This window comes from Mesocricetus auratus, unplaced genomic scaffold (genome assembly GCF_017639785.1).
Source record: "Mesocricetus auratus isolate SY011 unplaced genomic scaffold, BCM_Maur_2.0 Super-Scaffold_100008, whole genome shotgun sequence".
NCBI lineage: Eukaryota > Metazoa > Chordata > Mammalia > Rodentia > Cricetidae > Mesocricetus > Mesocricetus auratus.
Window position 1 is genome coordinate 54,445,961 of NW_024429192.1, and position 27,426 is coordinate 54,473,386.

The 27,426-nt window shown below is 42.8% G+C and overlaps 1 protein-coding gene across 1 annotated transcript; it reads right to left on the reverse strand.

The window, feature by feature from the left end:
- Positions 1-1,211: 1,211 nt before the first annotated feature.
- On the reverse strand, positions 1,212-27,216 carry Hcls1 (hematopoietic cell-specific Lyn substrate 1). Its single transcript, XM_013114434.3, has 14 exons — positions 27,096-27,216; positions 25,066-25,149; positions 24,494-24,567; positions 14,083-14,212; positions 11,623-11,733; positions 9,577-9,631; positions 5,586-5,696; positions 4,967-5,022; positions 4,342-4,411; positions 3,421-3,632; positions 2,790-2,906; positions 2,169-2,349; positions 1,929-1,991; positions 1,212-1,751 (listed from the first exon to the last, which is right to left on the reverse strand). Exons 2-14 carry the CDS (start codon positions 25,147-25,149, stop codon positions 1,618-1,620), a joined length of 1,398 nt encoding a protein of 465 aa, XP_012969888.1. The 5' UTR covers positions 27,096-27,216; the 3' UTR covers positions 1,212-1,617.
- Positions 27,217-27,426: the final 210 nt, after the last annotated feature.

Below are 27,426 nucleotides of genomic sequence, written 5' to 3' on the forward strand. Positions count from 1 at the left end.
TTGGGCTCCAGCTGCTGGTATCAGGGAGTCTGGGCTCTCCTGAGGGCACAGTAACTCTTCAGTTCCCTTGAATTTGATCTCCTTTGCTGTTAGTCTTTTCTTTTGGGCAACCTTCCCTTCTGACTTCCAATCTGTGCTTCTTCCTCAAGAATTCATCATGTGCCTTGGGCTGTGGAGATGGCTCAGTTAGCAAAGTACTTGCCTGACAAGAATGAGGACCTGAGTTTGATATCCAGAACCCACAGAAAATGCCCTGTGGTGGTGGCTTTTGCTAATAATCTTAGTGCTAGGGGCACATAGATGAGATGATCCCTGGGGCTCCCTGGCCAGCAGAATCTAGCCTATTAAGTGAGCTCTAGATCAAAGAGAACTCCTTTTTAAAAAGAAGTAGGTTATATTCCTGAGGATTAACAGCTAATGTTGACCTCTAGCCAACACACACACACACACACACACACACACACACACACACACACACACACACACACACAATCACCATGTGCTGAAAAAGTCTGGTGGTTTTCCCAGGCAAGAAGCTAACTTCATACAACTGCTAAAGCCGATAGAGGCTGAACTACCTTAATCTGGATATCACCTGACCCTGTTATTCCATATTGCTGCCACTGGGTGTACTGGTTGGTTTTGTCAACTTGACACAAACCTAGACATATCTAGGAAGTAATCTTACTCTAGAAAAAGTCTTCATAGATTCCTCCATAGGCAAGTCTGTGGGACTTACTTTTTAAACTAGTGGTTGATGTGGGCAGAGCCCCACCCTCTGTGGGCAGCACCTCCCCACCTCCCCCACTCCCCTACCCCGGCAGGTGATTCTGGGTATATAAGAAAGCAGGCTGAGCAAGCTGTAAGGAGAAAGCCAGTAAGCAGCATTCTTCATTGGCTTCTCCTTCAGTTCTTACCTCTAGGTTCTTGCTCTGAGTTCCTGCCCTGACTTCCCTCAGTGATGGAGTGTGACTTGAGAATTGTGGGCTGAAATAAACCTGTTCTTCCACAAGTTGCTTTTGGTCATGGTGTTTATCACATTTTAACCTTAACTAAGACAATACGCTTGTCTGTTTTGGACAGGGGCTAAAGTACGACCAAATAAAGGGTTTGGGCAGAGGTAAGAGTACCACATCCTAACCACCAAGCTGGGTACATCTGGATGAGGATTAGAGTCAGAGCCAAAAAGTACCACTTACCCAGTACAAAACTAAGCCATGGTCTCTCTTTATTTTCTGTTTTAGGACTAAACAGAAGAGCAAAAAGCACAAACAGGCAAATCAGGATGCCTGGTGAGAGCTTCCTTCAAGGCTAGCACACAGAGGAATGCCAGCACCCAGAGGGAAGAGAGCATAGTGGGTGTTGGTGAAGGAGACAGGACCACAGGTGATAGATTCCATGAGCTGCTCTAGGGAAGAGTGGACACAGAGGGAAGGCCCCTGCCTCATGCTGGCTCTACCTAAAGCTCTTGGTGGAGCAGGAGAGGGAGGTTTGTCTGAACCTCAGGGGTCTCATGGCATTCTATTGGTTCCTTTCGGCAGTACTGTGGAGTGGGAAGAGGGAGGAGAGACAATTTGAACATGGAAAATCAGCAGCAAAAGACAATGGGGCTGGTCACTAGAGGAGCTTGACATAGTTTGCAGGAAAGAGTCCAAAGTGGCCATGGCAACGGCCCCGCCACCAGCCTTCATCCACCATCTCAATGTCAGTGATGATGTCATCTGGATCAAAGGAAAGCTCATCGCTTCCCTCTGGGGAGGAAGTTGAGGAGACATTAGAAAGGTTAGACATGAATCCCTCTGTGCCTTCCTGTGCCAACTCTAAGCCTCGGGGAAGGAAACTAGCCCAGTCTTTTGGGCCCTTTCTTGCCCCTCAGAACCCACCCCTTTTCCTATGTACCAGGCCCGTTAGGTGGCTTTCAGACTTACCTCCTTGGTAATCATACAGGGCTACAGCTGAGGTCCCTGGACCACCAGCCCCGGCTGACGATCCTAAATAATGAGAAATAGAAACATTGACATGGAGAAGGCAAACAAATGTGATCCCACTGCACAGAAAGGGGAGATTCCTCCTCCATCTCTGATGCCTAGAAACTGACCAAATTTGGGAGCTGCCTTCCCCTCCCCATTCACCCCACACACCAGCCTGGTAGGACAGAGAAGTGATACCCTCAGGCTCCAGCACATCCTCATAGTCTCCCTCTGCTTCCTCCTCCTGCCGACCGAGCTCCACCACGTCCTCATAGTCATTCTCAGCCTCATGCTCAGGCTCGGCTTCATACACTGGCTCTTCCACCACCTGGAGGCCTTCTGGGGTCCTAGGGGGCAGAGCTGGGGGCTCCTCATTGTCCTGAGTAGAGGCATGTGGACCAGGAAGATTCAATGATGACTTAATGGGGTTGCTAACACTCACCCCCTGCCCCACCTCTTCCCTCTGTTCAGAAGCCTTTCCTTGGAAGCAGTCTGTTCTTCATTCCCCAGTCTCCTAAAACACTTGCCCTCTCTCAAAGCACCTACTAAGAAGGGACAGGAGGGGACTCAAGGTATGAGGTGAGGGGTGTGGGGTGAGGGGTGTGGAAAGCAAGGCAGTCTTTGGAAAACCAAGGGAACATCAAAGCAAAAGCACCCTGTTGGGATACTGCAGCTAAGAGAACCAACTGTATAAGTTTGCTAAGGGCTGGAAATGCTAAAACCAGAGCAAGCAAAGTAGGATGATTGGCTGGCTGCCCCATATAGCCCAAGACATGAGAAGATGGGGTGGGAACAGAGAATCTGTGGGGCATTGCTTACCTCCGGGGGATTCTGTGGTGGAGTCTGCATCATGGGTACAGAAGGCACAGGGTGTTCTCTTCTGCTTCTCATTGGCTCAGGTTCCGGTGGTGGGTGACTCTCTGCTGGAGGCCAGACCTATAAACGAGGTCTTGGCACTAACCACCTGCCATACTCTCCCTTATACTTACCAAGAACCCTCCCATTCTTTTAGACCAGGACAACACATCCCTCAAGATGGGTCCCACTCTGGAGGTGATGGCTCCTTCATCTTTAGTTGGTACTCAAAGGATACCTATTGTAACTGGTGACCACTTGGTACAGCAGAGGCTACCAGTTGCAGCTGGTAACCTGCTATCTGTTAGACTCTGATATAGAGACTCTAACAGGTAGGTAGAATCTATAAATCTTGATGTCTTTGTTATTGTTGTTATTTTTTCTTAATCTTCTGCTCCCTGGAGCCAGTTACACATACAGAATCTTCATAAAGACAAGTACAGCTGACTCTGCTCAACAAAGGAGACATCTGCCTTCTTATTTATTTATTAACTGATTGATTGATTCATTCATTCATTCATTTTGCCTCTCACTTGGGCATCTAAGACACCAGTCTGGGAAAGAGATCCTGGAGCCCTAATAACCAGGCACTCACCTCTGAGGAGATCTTCTTGGGCAATGGGGCTGGCACTGCTGGCTGCTCCACAGGCTCTGATGGCTGCTGAGCTTCTCGGCTCATCTTTACCACGGCCTTTCGCTCCTGTTGCTGCCTGGCCATCTGCTGTGCCTTCTCTTCTTCTTCTCGCTTCCTCTTCTCCTCAGCCATGGACTCAAATTTTGCCTTCAGCCCACGGGCACCACTGGAAGCTGTAGACACAGATAAGAAAAACTAAGGGTGTTTTGATTGTGAGTGGAAAGAGAGGAAATAGTACTTGTAGAAAGAAGAGAAATCTGCTAAAATGCAGGAGGAGAGAAGATGAGGGGGTGATTTATGGAGAGGAAGGTACAAAGGTAGTGAGAGCAATAAGACCTGGGGATCATATGGTACTGAAGCCCAGGTTCTGTATGACCAAAGGACCATTTGTCCTTTCAAAATGTGAGTCTGTGAACCAGAATCTTTCTCTGTTCACGTTCTTTAAATCTGTGAGTCTCCACCCACCACCATCCTATTCCCCATCCCAAAAGTCTACTCTACCTGCCTTTCCCATGTAATTCCTCTTGTCTTGTGTGTCTCAAGTAACTCTTGTCTTGACCCAGGTAACTCTTGTCTCTGTGTGACTACACCCACCACAATCCTATTCCCCAATCCAAGGATCTACTCTACCTGTCTTTCCCAGGTAACTCTTCACTCTTGTCTCTGGGTGTCTCTCCTCTAGTTCCTTCCCTAATGCCACTATTGCCATCCAGTTGGTCTAGATTTTCTAGGAGACAAGACTCTGGAACTATGAGAGTAGGGGTCTCATATTCCTTGGCTAATCTCAGTGGTTAAGGGCATACAAGGGAAAGTCTTGGAGGAAAGAGAATCAGAAGAGAAAAGAGGCTGAAGGGCACAGAGAAGGGAAGCATGAAGACTGACCTGCTTCTATGGGTGTAGTCTTTTTATACGCTGTGGTTGGGGCCTCCATTTCATTGAAGCCAACAGCACTCTGCAGGCAGAAGAACAGTGTGTATAGTGAGGGGAACCAGGAGGGGAGTGATCCATAAACTAGGACTGGGGCATAGGGCTACCCTGGGAGGCATCGTAGCCATGGAGTGAGCAACAGTTAGACTAGTTCTCCAAGATTATCTGGTGGAAGAAAGAGGAGTAAAGAACTCTACTGGTGGACTGAGCTTCCCCTTTGAAAGCTCAGTAGACTTAGAATTTCATGTTTCTGAGGCCAGTTAAACCTAGAATGGAGCAAACCCTTGCTCACGAAGGAAGAGGAGCTGTTGAACACATAGGACAGTGATGCCGAACAGGAAGAGACAAGACAGGATTAAGAAATGCCTGAAATGTCATGTCTGATTTCCCTGGTGTCTACCTTTCCTCTGACTCTGCCCCCTCCACTCTTCTCACTTAAGCCTCAGGATATGGAATTCAGGCTCCTTAGTGACCCAGCTCCAAGAGATCAATTTTTCTTTGGGCTTCTCCTTCTCTTGCTATCCTCTGTACAACTCCTTTACTATGAGACACTCTTGAGACCATGGTATCCTGTGTTTACCTTATCCACTCGGTCCTTCTGGATTCCATATTGGCCACCAAAGCCCTTGGCATAATCTGTAGGAAAGAAAACTCTGGGAGTGAAAATGCTGGGAATGGGTGGAGAGAGGGAGCAAAAGGGCTGGGAGATAGGAATGTGGAAGGCAGAGAAAGAGGAAGAAATGTCAGAGGTCAGAGAGACATGGATAGCAGGAAGAAAAGGGAAAGGGCCGAGGGTGGGTCTGGGGAACTTGGGAGAGAAAGGAGAGGTGGAGAGAGGAAATGCAAGAGAAATGGCAGTCAAGGAAACATACAAGGAAATAAATAGGAAAATGAGACGAGCCCTCCAGCCATCCCTACTGTGTACCAGGGAAGAGCTCTCTGTCCCCCCTAAAGCTTTCTGGCCTCAATACTCATACCAGGCCACCTTGTGCCCATCACCCAGCCTGGCTCCACTCCTTCCCCAAACCCCTTCCTCTTTGCTCCTTCCTTCTCTACTCTGCTTCCAACCCTGCTGTCCTTTCCATCCATGTTGCCTCTCTCATCCCTCTCCTTACTCTTGGACCCTGGGAAGCTTCCAGAAAGGAAGGAAAGAGGATCCTGTGCTCCCTAGCAACCTCCCTCCTCCAAACCCAACTTACCTCGCTGAGACTCGTGCTTCTCCGTCTCCCCTTTGTAGTCATATCCTAGAGCTGCTTTGTCCCGTTTATCCTTCTCTACCCCGTAGCGGCCACCAAAGCCATGAGAGTAATCTGCAATAGACAGAGGAGGCCTGAGCCCTGGTCCACTGCAACATGCTAGAGAGAGGGAAGTCTGAAGGAATGAGTGCAGAATGAGAGAGAAGGCAGGGAATGGCTCAGAGCTCAGATAGAGGTGAGCTAATTCAACATGGATGACTCCCTAGCTTCTATCCCAAGACAAGAAGACCCCACTTGATAGTTTCCCTTCTTCAAGGAAAAGCTATGTACAGAGAATCTCTGGGATCAAAGGCAGGCAGACATAGGAGATGTGCGCTGTTCCTCCACCCGCATAGACACAGGGAAATCTCAGCCAGATGATATCATTTTTTTTGAGTAGTGAAACTCAAAGGAAGAGATGGAGGAGGAAGAGAAGAAAGAAAAGGAACAGGAACAAGAGGAAGAAGAAAAGAAGGAAGATAGGGGAGGATGAAATAATCTTGGCTCCAGAAAGAAATACAAGAGTTGAAGCCACATAAGTGTGAGGGTGGCTGTGAGCAGACACCATAGAAGCCCCAAGTGCTTTAAAGTCAACATTTAATGAACTTGGATTAAGATGTAGAGTCTGTGGTTCTAAAATCTACTCAAGAGTGGGTGTGGGAGTTGGAAAGGAGGTTCTGCCCACTCCTCAAAAAGAAAGAAAAGTCCAGAAACACTGCTCACTTGCACAGGAAATGGTGAAGTGTCCTGTAGTCTATTCTTTTTTGGACAAGGGGAACTTTTACCTGCAACATTTGGAACTCTAGACCATCAGCTCAGTATGGAATGCAACTACTCATTTTTCCCAATTACAGGATTCAGGAATGCTAAGTTAAGAAATTAACCTAAATACTGATCTCAGAAAATACATACATGGAGGACTCTGGGAGATGAGTTGGTCAGTACAGTGCCATGTAAATATGAGGACCCATTGTGGGATTTCCATCCTTTTAGCCAATGACTTAGGGGCAGCAGTTCTAGAGCATGGTCTTGTCTGCTATGTGACAACTGATAAGCTTAAGGGAAAGGGTCTCTCGTTCTCTTGCTCTCATGCTCGCTTGGATGGTAGGAGCTGAGCAGGATGTTTGCTGTTGGTGCCCTTTCCCCTTGGGTAGAACAACTGTGGAGGTGTCTGGCCTGTCCTCTATCAGTGAGAGTTTACCACTATTCTACACCTAAATAATTTTTTGAACCTCTCCCAGACTCTTGTGGATTACCACTACAAGGACCTGAGTTCAGATCTCAAGAGCATAGATACAAAGCTAAGTGTGACAGTGTATGACTGTGACTCTATAGTCACAGAGGCAGAGACAGGAGCTTGCCTGGAGCTTGTTGAACTGCTGGTCTTGTCAAATCTGTAATCTCCAGGTTTGGGGAGAGACCCTGTCTCAATAGTTAAGGTGCATATTGATCAAAGATAGCATCTAACACCGACCTCTGGCTTTCATGCATGCTTATGCATCCACACAGTGAGCAAGTACACACAAAGAAAATATAAGTGTGGAAAGAGTATAAGAAATGTAGCAAGAACACAACCCAAAGTAGACATCAGAAAGGAATGCATTCTAAAAGGCAAGAATGACACAGCATTTTCCATCAGGAATAAGTACACTGGAATAAATCTAATAAAATCAAAATTCATGAAGCAAAATCAAGAGAAACAGTAAAATTAATAGTTGAGTCTATGGCCATTGTTGAAAATTTAAACCTCCTGAACAAAAAGAACCATCAAAATCCAAGATCCAAATAACTTTGTCACTAACACCTAGTTGTCTCTTAAGAACACTCCCAAACTATACAATATGCTCTTTGATCCTAATGCACACAGAGTGTTCACCAAACAGGTTATGTGGTAAACCTTAATACATTTTAAAAGACTGAAATACTGGAAATCATTTTCTTATCTCATTAAAATTAAAAGCCAATATCAATAAAATTAAATGGAAAATTTCCTTAATGCTTAAGAAATGAAAATACGTTATTTCCAGCTTATTAGACACATGGAAGGTCCCATGTTCTAGAGTAGCTGACCAACACAATTGGATTCTATATGCATATTTTGTTTATTTGTTTGTTTCAAGAGAGACAAAGAGCATAAAGAGTTAGGTGGGTGGGAAGGTGAGGAAGGATCTGGGTAGAATTGGGAGAGGTTAAAGTATATGATCAAAATATATCATTTGCAACTCTCAAAGAATAAGTGGAAACACTAGAAATATATGTTGTGGTAGTTTGAATGTAATTGGCTCCCATAACCTCATGGGGAGTGAAACTATTAGGAGATGTGGCCTTGTTGAAGTAAGTGTAGCCTTACTGGAGGAAGTATGTCACTATGGGGCAGGCTTCGAGGTCTCCTATGCTCAAGAAATTGTCCAGTGTGCCATTCCACTTCCTGTTACCTTCTGACCAAGATATAGCCAGCACCATGTCTGCCTGCACACTACCATGCTCCCCACCATGATGATAAGGGACTGAACCTCTGAGCTGTAAGCCTCCTCAATTAAAATGCTTTCCTTTTTAAGCATTGCTGTGATCATGGTGTCTCTTCACAATAATAGAAGCCCTAAGACAGAAGTATATACTTTCAAATAACTTATAAGCAAAAGAAAATTCACTAGGAAAATTAGAAAATGTTTTATCCTTAATTAAAATTAAAATACACATAAAACTGGTAGAGTACAACATAAGTTGTACTGAGAGGAAAAAGTGTAATTTACCCATATTGGAAAGAGACAAAAATCAGCAGTATAAAGTTTTATCTCAAGAAACTAGAAAAAATGAAGCCTACATTAACATAACGAAAAATAATGAATCAAAACCTAGTGTATTTTTAGAACAGATAACAATTGAGAAAATTAGAAAAAAACTAAGAGTTAGGTCTTTAAAATCATATTCATTGCCTCTAGCAAAAATGATCTATTATGAACAGAAAAAAAAATACATCCAAAATGAAAGTGAACATATCAATACCACTACAAATTATAAAAAGGTTAAAAAGATCATGAGGAAATACTATGATTTAGTGTGCTATCTATACAAAGTGTGGCAACTTCATAAAAAATGAGTATTTTATAACAAATCTAAGAAAAGATAGAATGACTAACTAGACCTATTTCTAGTGAAGAAATTGAATTTAATGAAAAACAATGGTCCATGACTATGAACACTCTCAGACTCGGCTAGAAGAGAACAAGAATTCTCTGTAGTCAACTCAGGCCATAAGAAACTCCCAAGAAGGAAATAACCCCCTTTATCACTGAAATATGTTCATAAATAAGATTATAAAATGTAAAGGAAACAACCATTAAGAAAAGTAAACTAAGCAAACACATTAATTTTTTCACCCAAGAACTATAAATAACACAAAATATGAAACTCTATAGCAGTAATTCTCGCCTTCCTAATGCTATGGCCCTCTAAACAGTTCTTCAAGTTGTGGTGACCCCCAATCATAAAATTATTTCCATTGCAATTTCATAACTGTAATTTTGTTGCTGTTATGAATCATAATGTAAATATCTAATATGCAGGTATAACTGAAATGCAACCCATGTGAAAGGATCATTTGACACCCACCCCCAACCAATGAGTCACAACCCATGGGCTGAGAACCTCTGGTTTATGCCTCAAGCCACTGCTCACTCTTTCCTCATCAAAGGTGTGGGTTAAGTTTTAAAGACAATAGATTCTAGAACAAAGGAGAATATTTTGTCTCCAACCAGGAAAAGACAGGATTAGACAGACTTGATCAAGCTCATGGCATGAATTTGAGAGCCAAAGAAGCCAGTCCATAATTGGAATTGAAAAGTGTCTAAAACCATGGGGAGTTGGAGATGGGAAGCCATGACTGACTGCTGGAAGGGAGATGTGAGCAGGGGAGCGGGCCAGCGAGGTGGTCCAGGAGCTGGTACTCACTCACCCTTCTGAGATGCATGCTTTTCCACTTCTCCCTTGTAATCAAAGCCCACTGCTGACTGCAGAGGAGAGAAGGAGAAATTATTAGCTACCATCGGCTGCTTCCTACCTCTCTGACTTACCCTCACTTTTATTTCAGTCCCAGAGGCCATTTTAGGAACCTGTGGCTAGGTTGGAGGTTTAAAGTAGGAACAGTATTACAAAGCAGTCATCATGACCTCTGGATGTAGACCACTCCAGATCCAAACCCCATTTCCTTCATTTGTAGTTGTGTAGCTTTGGGAATAATCCTTAATATCACTAAGCACTGGTCTCTTAAATGATATTAAATGTGTCTTACCCATTACAACAGTAAATGGAGAGAAGTGATCTCTCTTCATTTGGAAAACTATGCCAGCTCAACATACATGTACATACAGTATCTACATTGAGTTTCTCAAGGAATCAGCACTATTTTTCCTCAGTGAGTCTCACAGACTAATATGAGACAATAGATAGTGAAGGCCCTGTAAACTAAAAGCTGTGTGTGTATATGGGCTAGGCACCTCACTCCCACTGAACTGTGCTGCTCTCAGCCTGGACGCACAGGGATGCAAGACACAGATTTTGGGGTTATGGGATCCAAGTTAGTCCCAAGATCTAATGCATCCTGGGAGCCGAGTCCCCATTTGCTCTGTAACTATAGGTTTCTAAGCAAGGGTAGGTTTTGTATCTTATGAACTAGTCTCTCGGTCTCCCTCCTCTCCTCTTCCCTTCCCTCCATCTCTCTTTCTCTGGGTCTCCTATACCTGAGGTTGGCCTCAAACTCTTCTGTTTGCAAGGGTGACTTTGGACATGAGGGGAAACAGAAGACAGTTAATTCTTAACTAAGCAGATAGCGTGGGAGAGAGGTCCTGGGTCAGACCAGGCTAACCTATGGATGCTAACACTTTAGACCCATTATAGCATGCTCCAGGACTCTCGTCCAGAAGAACTCCCCCTATTGCTGAGGCATTTCCTCTCTGGCAGGCCACTGGACAACCTTCCAGCCAGTGGGCCGACTTCCTCCTCACCCACTGCGGGCTACAGATAACCCACCAGGTAGGCTTGTTTGGGCAAACTCCATGTCAGGAAGCTAACTCTTCCCCCTCACCACTGCACTGTGGGCTATTAAAATGAGGCCCTGTGGATTCCTGTGGGTTTTCTTCTCTGCAATACTGAAGATCCCCACAAATGTTACACCTAGTGAGGGCCTTGCTTTCTTTTAAAGTGACATGGCATGCTAAAAGCATCCTACCTAGACCAATTCAAGCAGGCCTACCTGCTGGTAACAGCAACAACAACAACAATAATTAATAATAATAATAATAATCCAGTTCTCACAGCCAGTTGTGAAGATTCTCCAACCCCCTCCTTTCCCTACTCCTCTCCCTTCCCCTCCCCCAGTTCTCCTCCCCTTTCAGAGGAGACTCCAACCTGTGCCTTGAAAGAGGATGCCCCTGATATCCTGATATCAGCATTTAAAGCATCAAGGGATCCCTAGCCTTGCTCACCCTACTGTATCAGCTGCACTCACTTAGTACTGTTTTACTTTTCCACTTTCCAACTACTCTTGGGTACAAAGGCATCCCAGCTTCAGAGCTCATTGTTTAGTCCTTCACCTCCTCAGAGAATTGTCATCCTAATTAACTGACTGGTTTATTTGCTTATTTAAGAAATTCTGCCTCCTCTAATGCCTTGTAGAATTCTTATTCAGGGTTGAAGTATCTTTGCCTATTGACTGGCTGAAAGAGGCATTGTGTGAGCCCTGGGCATCTCCTGTGCTAGGCCAGAGCTGCACTTCCACACTAACCCTGTGTTAAATGGTGATGATGCACCACACAGCCCCCAGCACCAACAAACCTGCTGAGCCAGGTCATGAGAGCTGTCCTAGCTCAGTATCAGCACCAGACACTGATGGCCTCCGCTGTCCTGTCTTTCACCTGAGAAGCATGGACTTCCATTTAGGACTGGGTGTTGGTAAAGCCCATATAAGGTAAGGACTATGGTAGAGGGAAAAGTTGTCACTTACCTTGTCTGCCCTGTCCCTCTCAACTCCATATTTGCCCCCAAAGCCTCTGGCAGCATCAGTCTGTGAAGAGTGTTTCTCCACATCAGCAACATACTCATGGCCCACAGCACTCTAGGAAAATCAGGAATGGTGTACAAAAAAATCAGAACGGCCTTAAGATTAGAGATGGCAAATGGATGTCAGGATACAAGAAATTCCATTCCAGGGCAGATCCACAGCCTCTGCCAGTGGTGCCAAGGACCCATGATGGGGGTGCAGTAACTTTCTCTAGAGCTGTGCCCATCCCAGATTCTTTTTTTTTTTTTACACCACTGGAGAGCCCTTGTTCAGAGCCTCCAAGAATGTACTGGAATCAGAAGGTAGAGAAGAGATAGCCAGAGCAGTGTTGAGCCCCAAAGAAGGGAGAGGAGAGCTCAAAGAGGAGCACTGTAGAGCAAAAGAAAACTAAGGAGAAAAGCCTGGGTGCATCAGAGGGTGTTGACTAGATACCATGGCCAAGACAGGCGTTTTTCACTCCTCAGCCTGGTATCTTTGTCCTAGATCTTTACTCATTTGGACAACCAAAGTTCAGCAGTGAGTTTTCAACGTGTATATAAAAGATTACGAAAGGGCTGAGGAGAGGCTCAGTATGTAAGAGTCCTTGTTCTGAAAACATGAGGCTCTAAAATCAAATATCTGTTATGCCCCAATTACAGGGTCACCCATGAGCCACCAAGGAGTCCGAAATCATATGCAAAAGCAAAGAACCTTTATTCAAGTTTGAGCTTGGACTCTCTGTCTGGTCTATCAGACGCAGCAGCTGAGAACACAGAGAATGTCCAATCCCAGGTAGGGCTGTTTTTTTGTTTGTTTGTTTGTCTGTTTTTATAGCACAGGTTGAGATAAGGGATTTTTAAGGTTCAAGACCCCTGACTGGTTGACATTTGTCTAGGGGTGTCTTGATGAAAGGGGATGGGTGTGTGTTAAGCTAAGGGACATAAGGTGATCCTATCTATCTACAACGGTTGGAACATTTGGAACCTTAGGTACTTTCCCGTTTGGATGGTCCCATCCTGGGTGGTGCCCAGGTGGTCCCAGATTATGGTCTCTCTTGGACTCAGGTGCTGTCCCAGGGTGAACTGAAAATTCTGGTTGGTCTCCACTGAGCCTTGGCATGGCAGCAGTGCAGCTAAATGCCAGGTGTGTAGTAAGTTGCCCTGGGCCCTACAACCTCTAACCATCCACAAAAAAAAAGTATGGCTGTATGTACCTATAACCCCAACATGGAAGAAAAGAGACAGGCAAATTCTGGGAGCTCCCTTTGCAACCATCTTGGCAGAAATAGGAGTTTCACACTTAGTGGGAGATCCTGTCTCAACACACTAAGGCAGAGAGCTGTAGAGAAAAACATTCGATACCTTGCTGTGGCTTCTGCTTGTATACACACATGTGCACTTACCAACCCCCCCAAACCTGCATGCATATATATACCACATACAACACATGCATACAACATGTATTCACACATAATACACTAAAGCAGTGGTTCTCAACCTTCCTAATGCTGTTATCCTTATACCTTGTGCTGGTGTGACACCCAGCCACAAAATTATTTCATTGCTGCTTCATAACTGCAATTATGAATCATGATGTAGATATCTGATATGCAGGATATCTGATATGTTAATCCCAAAAGTGTTGCAACTCACAGGTTGAGAACAGCTACAGTAAAATAATAAGAGTTGCAATATAGACAGAATACACGGCCTTTAAAGGCAACAAGTAATTCTATAGCCTACTTTCCCTCCTCCACTAATGTTCCCTGGTTCCTCAGTCTAAGTGTGACCTAGTTTGGTTTCTGTTGTTATGATTAAAACATCTTTCCAAAAGAAACTTTAAAAGACAAAGGTTGTGCTTGACTACAAGTCCAGGTTTGGGTCCTTGATTTTGGGGAAGTCAAGGTGGGAACTTGAAGGAACCAGTCACATCCACCATCAAAAGCAGAGAGAGAATGAATGCACCAATGCTTGCTGCTTAATTCGTAGTATCTACTCTTATACAAATGGGACCCAAGTCCAGAGAGTGGTGCCACCCACAGTGGGCTTCCCACATCTATTAAAGTAATTAAGACAATCCCCAACAGATACACAGAAGGTCAATCTGACCTATAGTCCTTCACTGATGCTGTTTTCTCAGGTTCCATATTGTGTCAAGCTGACAGCTATCCACCTTACAGGGTCATGGATACTTGGAACTATAACAGGCTAGCTGCTCTAATGTCCTGAGTCTCTTTTCTGACAACTAAAGCTTGTGTGTTAAGATCAGAGGGGAGAAAAAAAAAGATACAAGCAGCACATAGATATTCTGCTTTAGAGTCCAAATGGACACCATATTTGGAACAAATTTTAAAATCAAACCACCAATAGGCTAGTACTTTCCTTTTTGTTATTTTTTTAAACAGATCTCTCCTTTTCTACTCACCTTGTCCATCCGGTCTCTTTCCACTCCAAACCGACCTCCATAGCCATGGGATGCTTTAGGACCTGACTCCAACTCTTTCTTCTTGAGAATGTCATGCTCCTCAGACACTTTGCTCCTCAACTGGTGGATGCTGCAAGTAACCACACACTGAAATTCACCTCATACAGGGAGGTCAACAGACTTCTTCCCAGAAGAGTGGAAATCTCTTGTAGCAGAACTCTGAGTCCCCCAAATATAGCAGTGGCAGGCTTGGAGTAAGAAGTTGGTATAACCAACATAGCCTGATTTAAACTCTCTAGGAGCTAAGATCCTTTGGTCTGTTATCTTTCTCACTAACATAACATTGTCATCTTTAGTACCATTTATCGTATTCCCATGTATCAGAGAAAAATGATATCCATATACTTACAACTGAGAAATTATTGCTCTCTCTCTGAAAAGACCTGCCTTCAACTGATTAGGTGGTCTGTCTCAAGAAGCATAAAGATATGTAACTACCCTTAGACCACAGTTCTATGAGTCCATCCCAGAAAAATACTTTCAAGTATGGCAAACCTTAGTGTCTAGTTTACAGACAGTAGCAAAAACAAACAATCTGTATGCTTAGTAATTGGAAAATAGCTTAGAAAATTGAAATGCTACCTTTCAATAACATAAAGGAAGTCATTAAAACCGATAATTATAGAAATGCAGTTTGGGGTAAGTTTATTATGTATTACTGTAGTTTTTTGTCAAGTGTTAACATTCTGCAACCTAAGCCTGATAATTTCCAAGACTAACAAACAGAAACAAAATGCACTCATCAGTTTAAAGCTCTATTTCCCACAGTGACACCAACGCTGACGGGGCAAAAGACACTCACTCCCCTTACTTAGTTTATGCTCATTTCCACTTTTACTACCATGGAGGCTGCTACACCAAAGAGGGTAGACAGCCACGCTCTAGTTAGTCTGAAGACGTGAATTGACTGATAAATACTGTACTAACAAATGACAGCAACAGTTCACAAATTTGGAAATATGCAAGGACCCCAGGGACCACATAGGAATATCTGGGTGAGAGAACTCTAAATTTTAGAGACCTGGCTTTCTGCAGTAAGCAGAGGTCCCTGGGACTCTACAGCTCAGGTCAAGCAGAAACAGGTTACAGGCACAGTGGCCATTTCACAGGGGAGATATTCTCCTTTCATGGACGATTAGACCCATCTGCTGGTCTAGTAGGATAGATAATCTCGCTGAAAGCTTTTTAAAAGCCTTCCAGCTTTAGCCACGGTTAATTTTAGAGAGCTGGCTATGAATCAAATGAAACCAATCCCACTGCTGGAGGCACCCAGTGTTCCCATGCCTCACCATGCCCTCTGGCAGCAGTGAAAGCAGAGATCAGGAGATAGCAACAGCCCTAGAGCTGCCTGTGTCTGAAAAGAATAGGGCTCCAAGAGCTTGTGAATGGCTGTCTGAGGTTCCCCACTGAGAGAGGCATTCAAGTAAGAAACTAGGGGCTGGGCATAAACATTGTTTTCAATTGAGAAAGTATGCAAATCCACCTACTGAATGGCAGGATAGTTAGAGAACTGTGCCAACAGATGACATGACATTATTCGAATGAAAATGTTTTGAACAAAAAAAATTTACAAATTATTATGCCTTTGTTTTGTGTTTTGTTCTTGTTTGTGAGAAGCAATCTCATGAAACCCAGGCTAGCCTCTCACTCCTTGTGTAGCCAAGGATGACCTTGAACTCCTGATCCTCCCACCACTACTTTCAAGTGCTGGAATTACAGGCATCTGTAGCTATACCTAACTGAAAAACCTTTTTATAAATCTTTTTACCATATAGCTGAATCCGTCCTCAGTAGGTCTTAATAGATAATCATTTTACTTGATAGATATCAAACAACTTTGAGTGTGAAGCATTGCCAGGCTATGAGGACACAAAAGATCTCATGAATGGTGACAGTGGACAGATGGAAGAGACACAAAAAACCAAAAGGTGCTGTCCTTTCTCCCATTTCACCTTTGAATTTTGCTTGATTCTCTTGCTCCGTCAATACAAGTCATTTGAAGCGAAGACAGTGTATCAAAAGCCTCTTAGATATGACAAATGACTCTTGGGTTTTATTAGGAAATAAAATAAAGGTATAAACTGAATGATCCTGACTATGAGGTCTTTATTCACAAACAACATGGTCACGTGTTTAGAAAAGCCTAAATAATCCACATAGAAACTACCTAGCTATTAAGTATACCCGGCAAGGTTACAGTCACCTTATCAAAGTCAATTGCATCTATCTACTAGCCACATATATTTGAAAACTGAAAATTAAAAGTAAGTTAGCTTAGTGGTGGTAGCATACGCTTTTAATCCCAGGAGGCAGAGGCAGGTGGATCTCTGTGAGTTCCAGGACAGGCTCCAAAACTACACTGAGAAACCCTGTCTAAATAAATAAATAAATAAATGTAAGTTATACTCACAACATAACATGAAATGTTTTAGGGAAACTAACAAAATATGACAAGTAAGACTTGAACACTGACCAACACTTTAGAAAAGAAAAAAACCTCAAAGATCTAAATATGTAGAAGAATATCTCAGGTTTATAGATCAAAAAACTCAATACCATCAATATGTTTCTTAGCCCTCTAAATGACCCACACCTTCTGTGGCATCCCAATCAAAATCCCCAAATGGTGTTTTTGTTTGTTTGTTTGTTTTTTGTTATTGGTTTTTTTTGTGCTAGATACTGTGTATTGCTATGCCATGTTCAGCTGATATCTCTGGGAGGCCTCTTTTCTGAAGGGAAATGGATGAGGAGAGGATCTGGGAGAGAGGGGAGGTGGGAGGCAGAACTGGGAGGGATGGAGGGAGAGGAAACTGCAGTCAGGATGTATTATATAAGAGAAGAATAAAAAAAAGACTAAATAGGATTTAAGGTTTTCATATCAAAATAAAATAAAATAAAATCCTGGGATAGTAAGGAAAATTTTTTTTCTTTTGGTTTTTTGAGACAGGGTTTTTTTTTTTTGTCCTAAAACTCACTCTGTAGACCAGGCTAGCCCGAACTCACAGAGATCCGCCTGCTCCTGCCTCTGGAGTGCTGGGATTAAAGGCGCATGCCACCAATGCCCGGTAAGAAAAATAAATTTAACGGTACACATTTGGGGGCTCATTTGGTTTTGATGACTTAGGCCACAACTACAACAGTCGCTGCACTGTGGTGGCTATGCTGCCAGAACAAACACATTGCTTACTGGGGCAGAACAGAGTTCAGAAACCAACCACACAGAAGGTCAAAGAAACCTGCTATGCCAGTGGGAAAAGAACAGTAGGATTGTGTTTGGCAACTGGATGTCCATAGAAGATGAAACTTAATCTCAACTTCATGTTGCACATAAATATCAAAAGAAAAAATTTTAAATTGAAACAAATGTTAGAGATGATCTTCACAACTTTGAGATAAATTTTTCTTAGTCAAAAAGACAACAACAAATAAAAAACCTAACCCACTAATTATAAAAATCTTTTTTATATAAATTAGACTTCCTTGGAATTCAAATCTTGTGCCTACGAAATAATACCACCAGGAAATTAAAAGAGCAATCATTACTCTTGGATCAAATATTTATAAAACACAAAAGATCTGTTTCTGGAGCTGGAGAGATGGCTCAGAGGTTAATAGCACTGGCTGGTTTTCCACAGGTCCGGAGTTCAATTCCCAGCACATGATGGCCCACAGCTATCTGGAATGAGATTTGGTTCCCTCTTCTGGCATGCAGGCATACATAGAGGCACAATGTTGTATACATATAAATAAATAAATCATTAAAAAATCTGTTTCTAAAATATACAGGGAACTCAGGAAGAAGACAGTCCATTGTGAAGGTAAGGAAATATTTGAACAGAAATTTCAGAAAGAAGATGGATGAAAAGACACGGATGGAATGTGAAGAATGCTTAATAAAGTTTACTTACCCAAGAAATACAAATTAAAATGACCACATACCCACAGAGTGACTAAAATTGAAACTACCAATCGACAAGAACATGGACCCAGTGAAACACATATATTTCTGGCAAAAATGAACTGTGGTAAATTCCTTTTGGAAAATAGATTGGCAGTTTCTCAAAAGGTACTCATGCACTGACTGTATAAACAAGAAGCAGATTTTTAAGAATACTCTGGGAAGACTGATCAAGACTTCCTGAATGTGGGTGTCAGTGAGGAGGCCTAGGTAATCTATTGAGCCTTGGGCAGTAGATCAGTATTCATCCCGAGTATACACATGGACTTTTGACTCCCATCCGACAATGTGAGATGCACTCTCACCCTGAACTCTTGGGGGAGGGTCTGGGCCCTGCCCTGGATGAAATGACAGACTGTGGACACCCCCATGGAGGGCCTCACCCTCCCTGGGGAAATGAGGGGATATTGGGGGGGGTTGGGGGAAGGGCACAGGAGGAGGGAAACAGAGAGGGACCTGGAACTGACTTGTGAAGCAACCTTGTTTCTAATCTAAATTTAAACTTAAAAATAAATAATAAAAAAACTGAAAAAAAGATGGGAGGGTCATACAACTTGGGTAATTTCTCCATTGATAGGTAAGGTTGGCATTAACATCATAGTCACTTAAGACAAGCACTAATATATAGATGGGAGAGATGTTGGGTCCCAGCCCCCACCTAGTCGCTGTGAGTCACTGGTCAGCCAAAAAAAAAAAAAAAAAAAAAAAAAGAATACCTTGGAAAATACAAAAATGTATGTCAGCAAAGAGATTTGTGCTCGAATGCTCATGATATGTTTGTAATAGCCTTAGATGCTCAGCAAGAGCAATGAATAAACTAAACAAATAATATTTGACAACAAGAAATAAAAGACCAATATATACAATGCTCTGGTGAGATTTCAAAAACATTCTAAGTAAAAGAAGACCAACATAAAAGGGTATATCTGTGTTATTCATTTACTGAAATTCTATAGAGACCAGACTAACTACCCTACACTGACAAAACATAGGTCAGCCTTTATGTGTGGACTGAGCAGGAGACACTGACTACAGAGACACAGAGGACTTTTATTGGTAACTGAAATCTTCTGTGTCCTAACTTTATTGGTGGTTACTTGTAGTATTACCAAACATTCTCTGAAACATTTGTTTATAATTATTATACATTGGCAACATTGATTTTTTAAAAATAAGAAAATATTGAATGAATTATTAGCTTTTATGTACTCCTAAATAGGCCTACACTTATGCAGTGAGTGTGGCATGTTGTTAAGGCCAGACTATTGTTGTGAGATATTTTTTACACTGTGTAAAGATATGTCATTGTGATTGGTTTAATACAAAGGTAAACAGCCAATAGCTAGGCAGGAGGTATAGCTGGAATTTCAGGACAGAGAAAGCTCTGGGAAGAAGAAAGGGGGAATTGCCAACCAGTTGCAGAGGAAGCAGGACATGCAGGAGGAGAAGTAAAAGTCATGAGCCACATGGCAGCAAAGCAGATTAATAGAAATGAGTTAATTTAATTTATAAAAGCTAGTTAGAAACAAGCCTAACCTAAGCTTGAGCTTTTATAATTGATAAGAAGTCTCTATGTTGTTATTTGGGAGATGGCTGGTGGGGCAGAGAAGGAGTCATTACAGAGTATAATATAGTCAACTACTTTAAACAGAGCAGCAACCTTAGTGAAAGGGCATAGTTGATCATGGGAATTCACATTCCATTTTAAAAAGAGAATCATGGGCATGACAAAATAGGTTTATTAGAAATGATATGACATAGTGGCTAAGTACTCAGCCCATAGATTCAGGCTGAGCTGAATTAAAAATATTTGTCTATATTATGCCTATATCCTTAGACAAATTATTAAACTCAAGAATGAATACCTTACTTTTCTGTGCTATCAGAATGATATCATCATCTATGAAAGACATGCATGTCAGCATGACAAGTCACAACTCAATAAATGTTGCCCTTTGTTCTCATGTTATAGCTGTGGTTCTTCATAGTACCCCTGCGAGATGAGGGGGGCCAGGACTCTTACCTCCAGTCACATGGGTAAATGGAAGTAGAGTGGTGGAATTATTCTCTTCAATGCCCTGAGAGCTGGCATAGCCAAGCTGGCACTGGCCCCTGTACCTCCAGGGTTCTATTTCAGTACTTGAGGTACTGGATTATTCTTCATTTCTTCTTCGTGTGAAATGATAGGACACAGAAATCTGGTAAGCCACTGAGGTGGTTACTTATGGCCATTTCTCAGTGAGACCTAACCTAAAGGCTTCAGGAAGCACTGAAGGCCTTGCCCAGGGTAGTGGTGCCCACAGAATTGTTCCCAGTGATTTTTGGGAGCTGGCCTGCTTCTTTTCCACAATGAAAGAAGAAGAAGAAAAAAAAAATCAAGAGTATGATTTTAGAAACATGAAAAAGAGTTTTACACGGTGATCTTTATCTGTTGAATATAAAAGTAAAAATTGTGCTTATATCTTCTAGGTCATTTTTTCAGTTACATTTCATTTTACAAAAGTATCAATCTGTAACAAATTTGATAGTAGACAAACAGCAGACAAAAACGTCTGTCCCCTCCCACAGAGAGCTTAAGAATTACTGTTTGAGGGTGAAAAGGATTCTTTACTAGTCGAGGGGGAAAATAGCAAGAGGAGGCAGCAGGCATGGAGAGGACAGTAGGGTGATAGCCCTTGACCACTGGGCCATTTCCCTATACAGCTGATGAGAGACAGTAGAGTTTTAAGCTCGTCTCTGAACTAGAAAGCCATCCCCAGACTAAATGTATTCAAGGCTGACCTGAAAGAAACTGAGTGGTGAAAGGGCAGGCAGCACACCTACTAAGAACCACAGTCACTTCCTGTTCCTGTTTTGAGTCAGTTCAGTTTGGCAAGTACTCTCCCCTCCAGTTTCCCCTCCACTCCCAGGGTCTTGGTGATTTCCACTTGACTATGAAGGGTGGATCAGTGGGCACTGTCCAAAGAACATTAGAGACATTGGAGTGTCCCCTGAAGTGTCCCCTGCAGTATCCCCTGGAGGACTGTTTGATCTGGATGGGAAAACTGAAGATCAAAGGAGATAAAAGGTTTGTTCAAGGTCGCCTACCCTGTCCCCACAAGAATCGAAGTTTCTGTATCTTGAAGACTTTAACAAATATATACAAGTAAGTCTTTGTGGAAATATCTCCAACATTTACTATAAGGAATACTGATCCAGTTAGTTTGATATGCTCAGTCACCACGGTGCTCTGCTACAGGTAACACAAGTCAAAATGGTGTGTACAGTGCTATGCATTGCAGCCATTTGAATCAACACCATTTAGGAAGAAAGAAGGTACCGTTGGGTTTGGGAGATGACAATGATAAAACTCATCTGCAGTAACAGAGTATAGAAATAACATCACCAAAGTTGTAAGTACCAACAGACACTCATGAATACTACTCATTGAAATCTAAACATGAGCCTTCTGTGTAGCTGTTATTATCCCCAAGAATGAATAAAACAAGCTACTAAGACATTAGAGGTGACTAAGTTCACACTGCTAGTAATGACAAATCTGTGAACTGAATCAAAACCTTCCAAATGCAAGCTCTTCCCACAGGCTCATGGCAGAACTTCAGGAGTCCTTGAAATGTCCTACTCTTACCTAACATGCAAGATGCGGGCACCAGGAGGGGAAAACACCCCAGTAGTGTTTCCTCATCTCAGCAGATCCCAGAACACCAGGGGGTGTGGCCTTCACCCAGAAAGGGAAAGAGTTCCAACCTTCTTGGATCTGTGAGTTCTCAGGGGGGTGAGCACTAAGGAAGCTGCTGGAAAGACCCTGTTCCTGTTCTTTCTCTTTGTCATGTGACATAGCTTCCAGAATTGCTTTATTTGTTTAATATTCAGTTGGGGCTGGAGAGAGAGAGATGTTGAATAGGTAAGAGCACTGACTGTTCTTCCAGGGGACCCAGGTTTGATTCCCAGCACCCACATGGCAGCTAACAACTCTCTCTAAATCTAGTTCCAGAGGGTCAACATCCCCTCTGGCCTCATGGGTACCAGACCCACACATAGTACACAGACAGACATGCTGACAAAAGACCCTATCATATAAAAATAAATGAAATTTAAAAAGAATAATTCTAGTATAGCTATTTAAGTCAAACCGTTTATATCTGAATGGTGTTCAGGTAATATTCCAAATCTGCACAAACATGTGCCAAGTTTCCTAAGACTATGGCCATTGCAATATGGTCATCACTAGCACCTTTTAAAATCTAGAGGAAAATGAAGTCAAAATATTGTTAGAGTGTGGGAAGAGGAGTTGGGAATGGAACTGAAAATTGTCTTAATCTTGCTAAATTTAGGAGTAGTGTTAATTGGTTACTTTCCAACTTTCAATCTTACTATACCATTGTGTTTACTTTGCTACTAAAATATGGCAGCCTGGTGCTACCCAAAGCCAATAGTCTTGATTAGATGGTCCTCACTAGTCCATAGAAGAGAGGTGTGTATCTCTCGGTCACCAAGTACAATATTCCACAGAAAACCCTAGATATGCCCATATTTACTTCTCTCTCTTTGAGACAGAGTTTTATGTATTGTGGTGATATGGTATTCTAAAAATATCCCCTACATACTAAGAGATTGAAACTTTTGCTGAAACTCATAGCCAAAGTTAATAACAAGTCTTTGAAATCGCTTAACACTCAAGACTGCTAACCTGTTAAGCCTTATTCGAAGAGAACAATGTAATGACCAAACTTACTTGCCATGTGATCAATTCTTACAACCTAAACTAATACACAGTGCAATCTTAAATGATGTCCTCTTCTATGTCCCTGACCCACAGTAATGCTTGTATATCATTTGCTGAAAGCAACAAATACAGAAGTTGAAAGCAACTTCCTAAAATTTACCACTTAGAGGTTGAAAGTGACCATTTATGGATATTGGTTGGTAAACAATGGTATTTGTTATCTGGGTCAGTTGGACTTAATCCCTTGTTAAACTCAATTAAAGATTTTTGTTAAGTATTTCTCATTCCTTCCCCTATGTGGAGCTTTCTATGCAGTTCAATAAAGACAGAGCAGAGCTTCTTGTTAGGGAGATCCAGATACCAGCCACCTAGTCACAGGGCAGTCACACGTAAGACAGATAGACACACAGAGACACAGGAACACACAGATTAACAATTCAGCTTTCAATCGGTTTAAGAGATTGAGACACATGCAGCAGACCTACAGAGGAAGGGAGACAGAGAGCATGAAGTAGAGAATTCAAATCTAGCCTCTCTTTTGGTTAAACAAGGGGACGTGCTCTTCTTTCTATCCTTAATGGGACATGGCTGCATTATTGGTAACTCAGAGGTACTCACTAACACATTATAATCCACACAGAGTAACCCAGAGTAGCTTTGACATTGAATTCTGACACTTCTGTATCTATCACTGCCCCCACAGCTACCTCTCTCCACCCTCCAGTGTTAGCATAAGGTACCACACCTAGTTTATTTGGTGCTGGAACCCAACACAGGGCTTCATGCATGCTAGGCAGAAATTTAACATCTGAGTAACATGGCCACATTTATTTCAGATAAATGAAAGTTGGATCATTGTCTTGAAAACTAAACATCATTGCTAAAATGGTTTTAGTTTTCAACTTTTCCAAATGTCATGTTTCTTTATATTAGCATTAATAGTTCCCAATTTCTATCAAGAAGTTCAATGCAAATTTATATCTCAAATCACTGTATCAAGTATGAAAGCAGATCCTGTCCTCACTACAGCATTTATGGGAGAGTTCTTTACCTTGACATTTTACTAATGCTTTCATTTTTTGAGACAGAGTCTCATTATGGAGTCCTAGCTGACCTGGAACTCACCATGTAGACCAGGCTGGCCTTTAAGTCACAGAGATCTGCCTGCTTCTGCCTCCTGAGTGCTGGGATTAATAATGTGTAAGACCACACCCAGCACTGAAGTCTTAACCCACTGGCCATCACCCTACCCTCTAAGCATGTGTTCTATATGTTTGTAATGGGTTATAGACAGAAAGATATATAGATACAAAGACAGACAGACAGACACCTAGGGTAGGTAGATAGAACTTCAGCATTTGTGCCACTTCTCTCATTACCTCATTTCTGATTGAAGGAAGGGAGATAATTAATACAACAGACTGCCTCCCCAAGGGGGAGTGATAGAGCTGTTACATATAAAAGACACATAAAAATAAGGCAGATGATAAGAGGGGATGAAGTGAATACACATTAAGACATGGGAACAGACAGATTCTCAAATAAGTAAATAAATAATAAGATTCCCAGACATGGCTGTTTTCTTTCCTCACATTCCCCAAAGCCTGCAGGTTTTTCACCAGCTCTTCATGGAACACAGTTCCCCTCCTGATTCTTCCAGCACCTACTTGATGTGCTCTGTGCGTCCAGAGCCCTCGATGGTCTTGGCTCCCCACCGCTGCTCCTTCTCAGAGATGTCATTCTAAAAGACAGCATGCAACTTCGTCAGCAAGAAATGTACTATGTTGCAAGGAGCCTCACACCTGACACTCACGATCTCTGTTCCCTGTATTAGATGATTATTCAGAGTCTTTACTCTCACTCATAGCTGCATTTATCCTATCTCAACCCCACAAGAGAATTAAAATTAAGCTAGTGATCCTTGACACGCCCTTCTTTACTCTCTGAATCCCCCATCCTTTCCTCTTTAGGTCTCCTATGACATCTCAAATTATGGATCATAGGTCAGAAGAGTCCCAGATTCAACTGATCCTCAACTTCAGGATAGAGTGACCCAGTTCCTCAATTTTGCTACCAAATGTGCTCATATCTGTGCTCTTCTATGCTCAATACCAGTTATCATGCCTTCCTAATAATGACAGCTAATCTCAATCTCAGACAGTTCTTCCTAAGCCCCTCAAAGGTCAGAGGGCTGAGATGCCTCCCCCAAATGTCCAAGTGAGGCTTACTTCCTACTCACCACAAAGTCAGGGTCTGTGTCCCAGTCATCACCCTGGGTCTCCACGGAAACAGATACATCATGCCCCACCACAGACTTCCACATCTGAGGGCGACAGATGATGGAAACAATCAGGAATGAAAAAAGAATTGAGAGGAAGGATGGTAAGAATGTTGCAGTCAACTATGTGAGCAATCAAATATTTCTTGCCATTCTTAGAAGAAAACAAGAGCTGAAACAAAGCAGACAGAAGTTCTAGAGAGAACTCTTCTCAATTAGAAGAGAAAGGAAGCCAGGCGGTGGTGGCGCACGCCTTTAATCCCAGCACTCAGGAGGCAGAGGCAGGCGGATCTCTGTGAGTTCGAGGCCGGGCTGGACCGATAGCCTCCAAAACAATAGAGAGAAACCCTGTCTCATAAAAACCAAAAAAAAAAAAAAAAAAAAAAAAAAAAAAAGAAGAGAAAGGAGTGGGATTTAGTTAAGATAAATAATGGTTTGGGTCCACACATATCTGGAGAGATGTCAATATAGTTGTAGGTAACACTAAACAACCTCTGTCAACATGCGGGGACTGTTCACTGTGTCCACAGCTTGTAGAGGTGACCAGTGGTTGGTCACACAACATCCACTCCAGGATTGTGGTTGCATTTCTCTCAGATTTCTCCATGATTTCCTCCTGGTGTTCATCACTCTTTCTCAAAGGAAACCCTTTCCAACTCCCTATCACAGGGCTCTGTCCATCTAGGCCCCAAGTCTCTACTTTCTAGAATCACCTGGAAACCTCCACCCTTGCCCCCATTTCCTAACAACCCCTAGAAGATCATCCCTGGGGAAATATGATGCAGGTGGGTCAAAGATGTGCTAAGGGGAAGCTGGGAAAATGCTGAGTTAACCAGGCCAAGGAAGCTACTAAGAACAATGCCTTCTCCACTTGGCAATAGCTACAGATATGGGTTAGGACAGGTAAAGATGACCTCTGAACAACATCATTATGGCCTCTGACATGTCCTGGCTCTTGGGTGGTTCTGCAACAGAGGGAAACTGGAAAGGAGAAGTCTACTATATGCATGGCAATAAGGAAGCAGTGAGGTCCAATGGTCTCATCTTCTGTCCTTCTGTCCCCTCAGGCCTCAGCCCGTCTCTCCTACTAACCTCTCATAATCATTTTTAAGATGAAAATAATTTAATATGCAGCACTGTTGACAACTAATCAAGAAGGTTGCTAACTTGAAGCAGGAGGCTGGAGGACAATCTGGTGAAGGACAGTGAATACCAGGTACATCCAATGCCTGATGACCGTGTTGACTTATGGCATCAACAATCCATAGACACCTCAGTAATATGACAGTTTCTGTGGGACCACAGCCAGTCACACAACACGCAGTATATGCTTAGCCAGATATTAGACTAAGCAATTCACAAATATTAAACTTGACAAATCACTGATTACTGTGATTTTATTCCCCAATGTTAGATAATGAAGGGGTTAGCACAGCTGCCTGTCTCTGACATTCTCAGATTCCAACAAACACAGTTACCCCAGCTGAATAATCATGCTTGCATTTAGCTCCTAAAAGCACTTGGCTCAGCACCAGGGTTCACTTGTGGCTAATTCCTGTTCCCTTACATTTCCCATGTGCATTTTGTGTCCCTGCTAGACCGTACAGAAGTCCACTTTGTCTTCAGCTTCTGTGGGTCTCTTTTAGCTTAGTTCCCAAGGGCAGAGAGCCCTTAGAGTGGACTGTGTAGATCATCAATAGAACCCAGGGCATATTTGGCTGGGCCCATGGTCCTGTCCTAAATGGCTGATCAATCATGTTTCCTGAGTGCAGGCCATTTCCGTGTTCCTCAGATGCTCATTTTCAACCACTGCACAAAGGCCTTATGGCCATCAAAAGTCCAACACCTATTAGCAACACTCTCCCTTATGGCCATCAAAAGTCCAACACCTATTAGCAACACCCTCCCTCAACAAAAACTAAGTGCTACGTAGATTGCTCTTCCATGCTTCCCCTGCACTCCCCAAGTCTCCCAGAACTCTGAGTACCCACCTTTACTGCTGATTCGAGCTCCCAGCTTCAGTTCTTTAAGTCCACACCCGGTGCCCCTCCAGCAGCTGCCTCTTTGGGGCAAGACACAGAGCAGCTGCTTCAGTTCCGTTTTCAGGTTTTCTGTCATTTCCTGCCACACTGTCCTCACAGCTACTTCCTGTAGTTTGAGTCAGTTCCTTAAGTTTTAAGTACTTAAAAGGGTTAAGTGCTTCTGTGTTTAGTATTTTGAAAAGATTTGTTTTCAGGTCACAGGATAGTTATAAAAATGACCATCAAGCCACATCCCTAACAGTTAAGACATGTTCAAGAATGTTGCAGGACTGCTTGTGTC

What these genes read in the sequence shown, in the direction of transcription:
- Hcls1 (XM_013114434.3), bottom strand. Translation starts at nt 25,149, where the DNA reads ATGTGGAAGTCTGTGGTGGGGCATGATGTATCTGTTTCCGTGGAGACC. An exon ending in AAAGAGACCGGATGGACAAG is followed by an intron (nt 11,734 to 14,082) that starts GTGAGTAGAAAA and finishes TGATTTTCCTAG; the next exon opens with AGTGCTGTGGGCCATGAGTA. An exon ending in CCTGTATGATTACCAAGGAG is followed by an intron (nt 1,752 to 1,928) that starts GTAAGTCTGAAA and finishes CTTCCTCCCCAG; the next exon opens with AGGGAAGCGATGAGCTTTCC.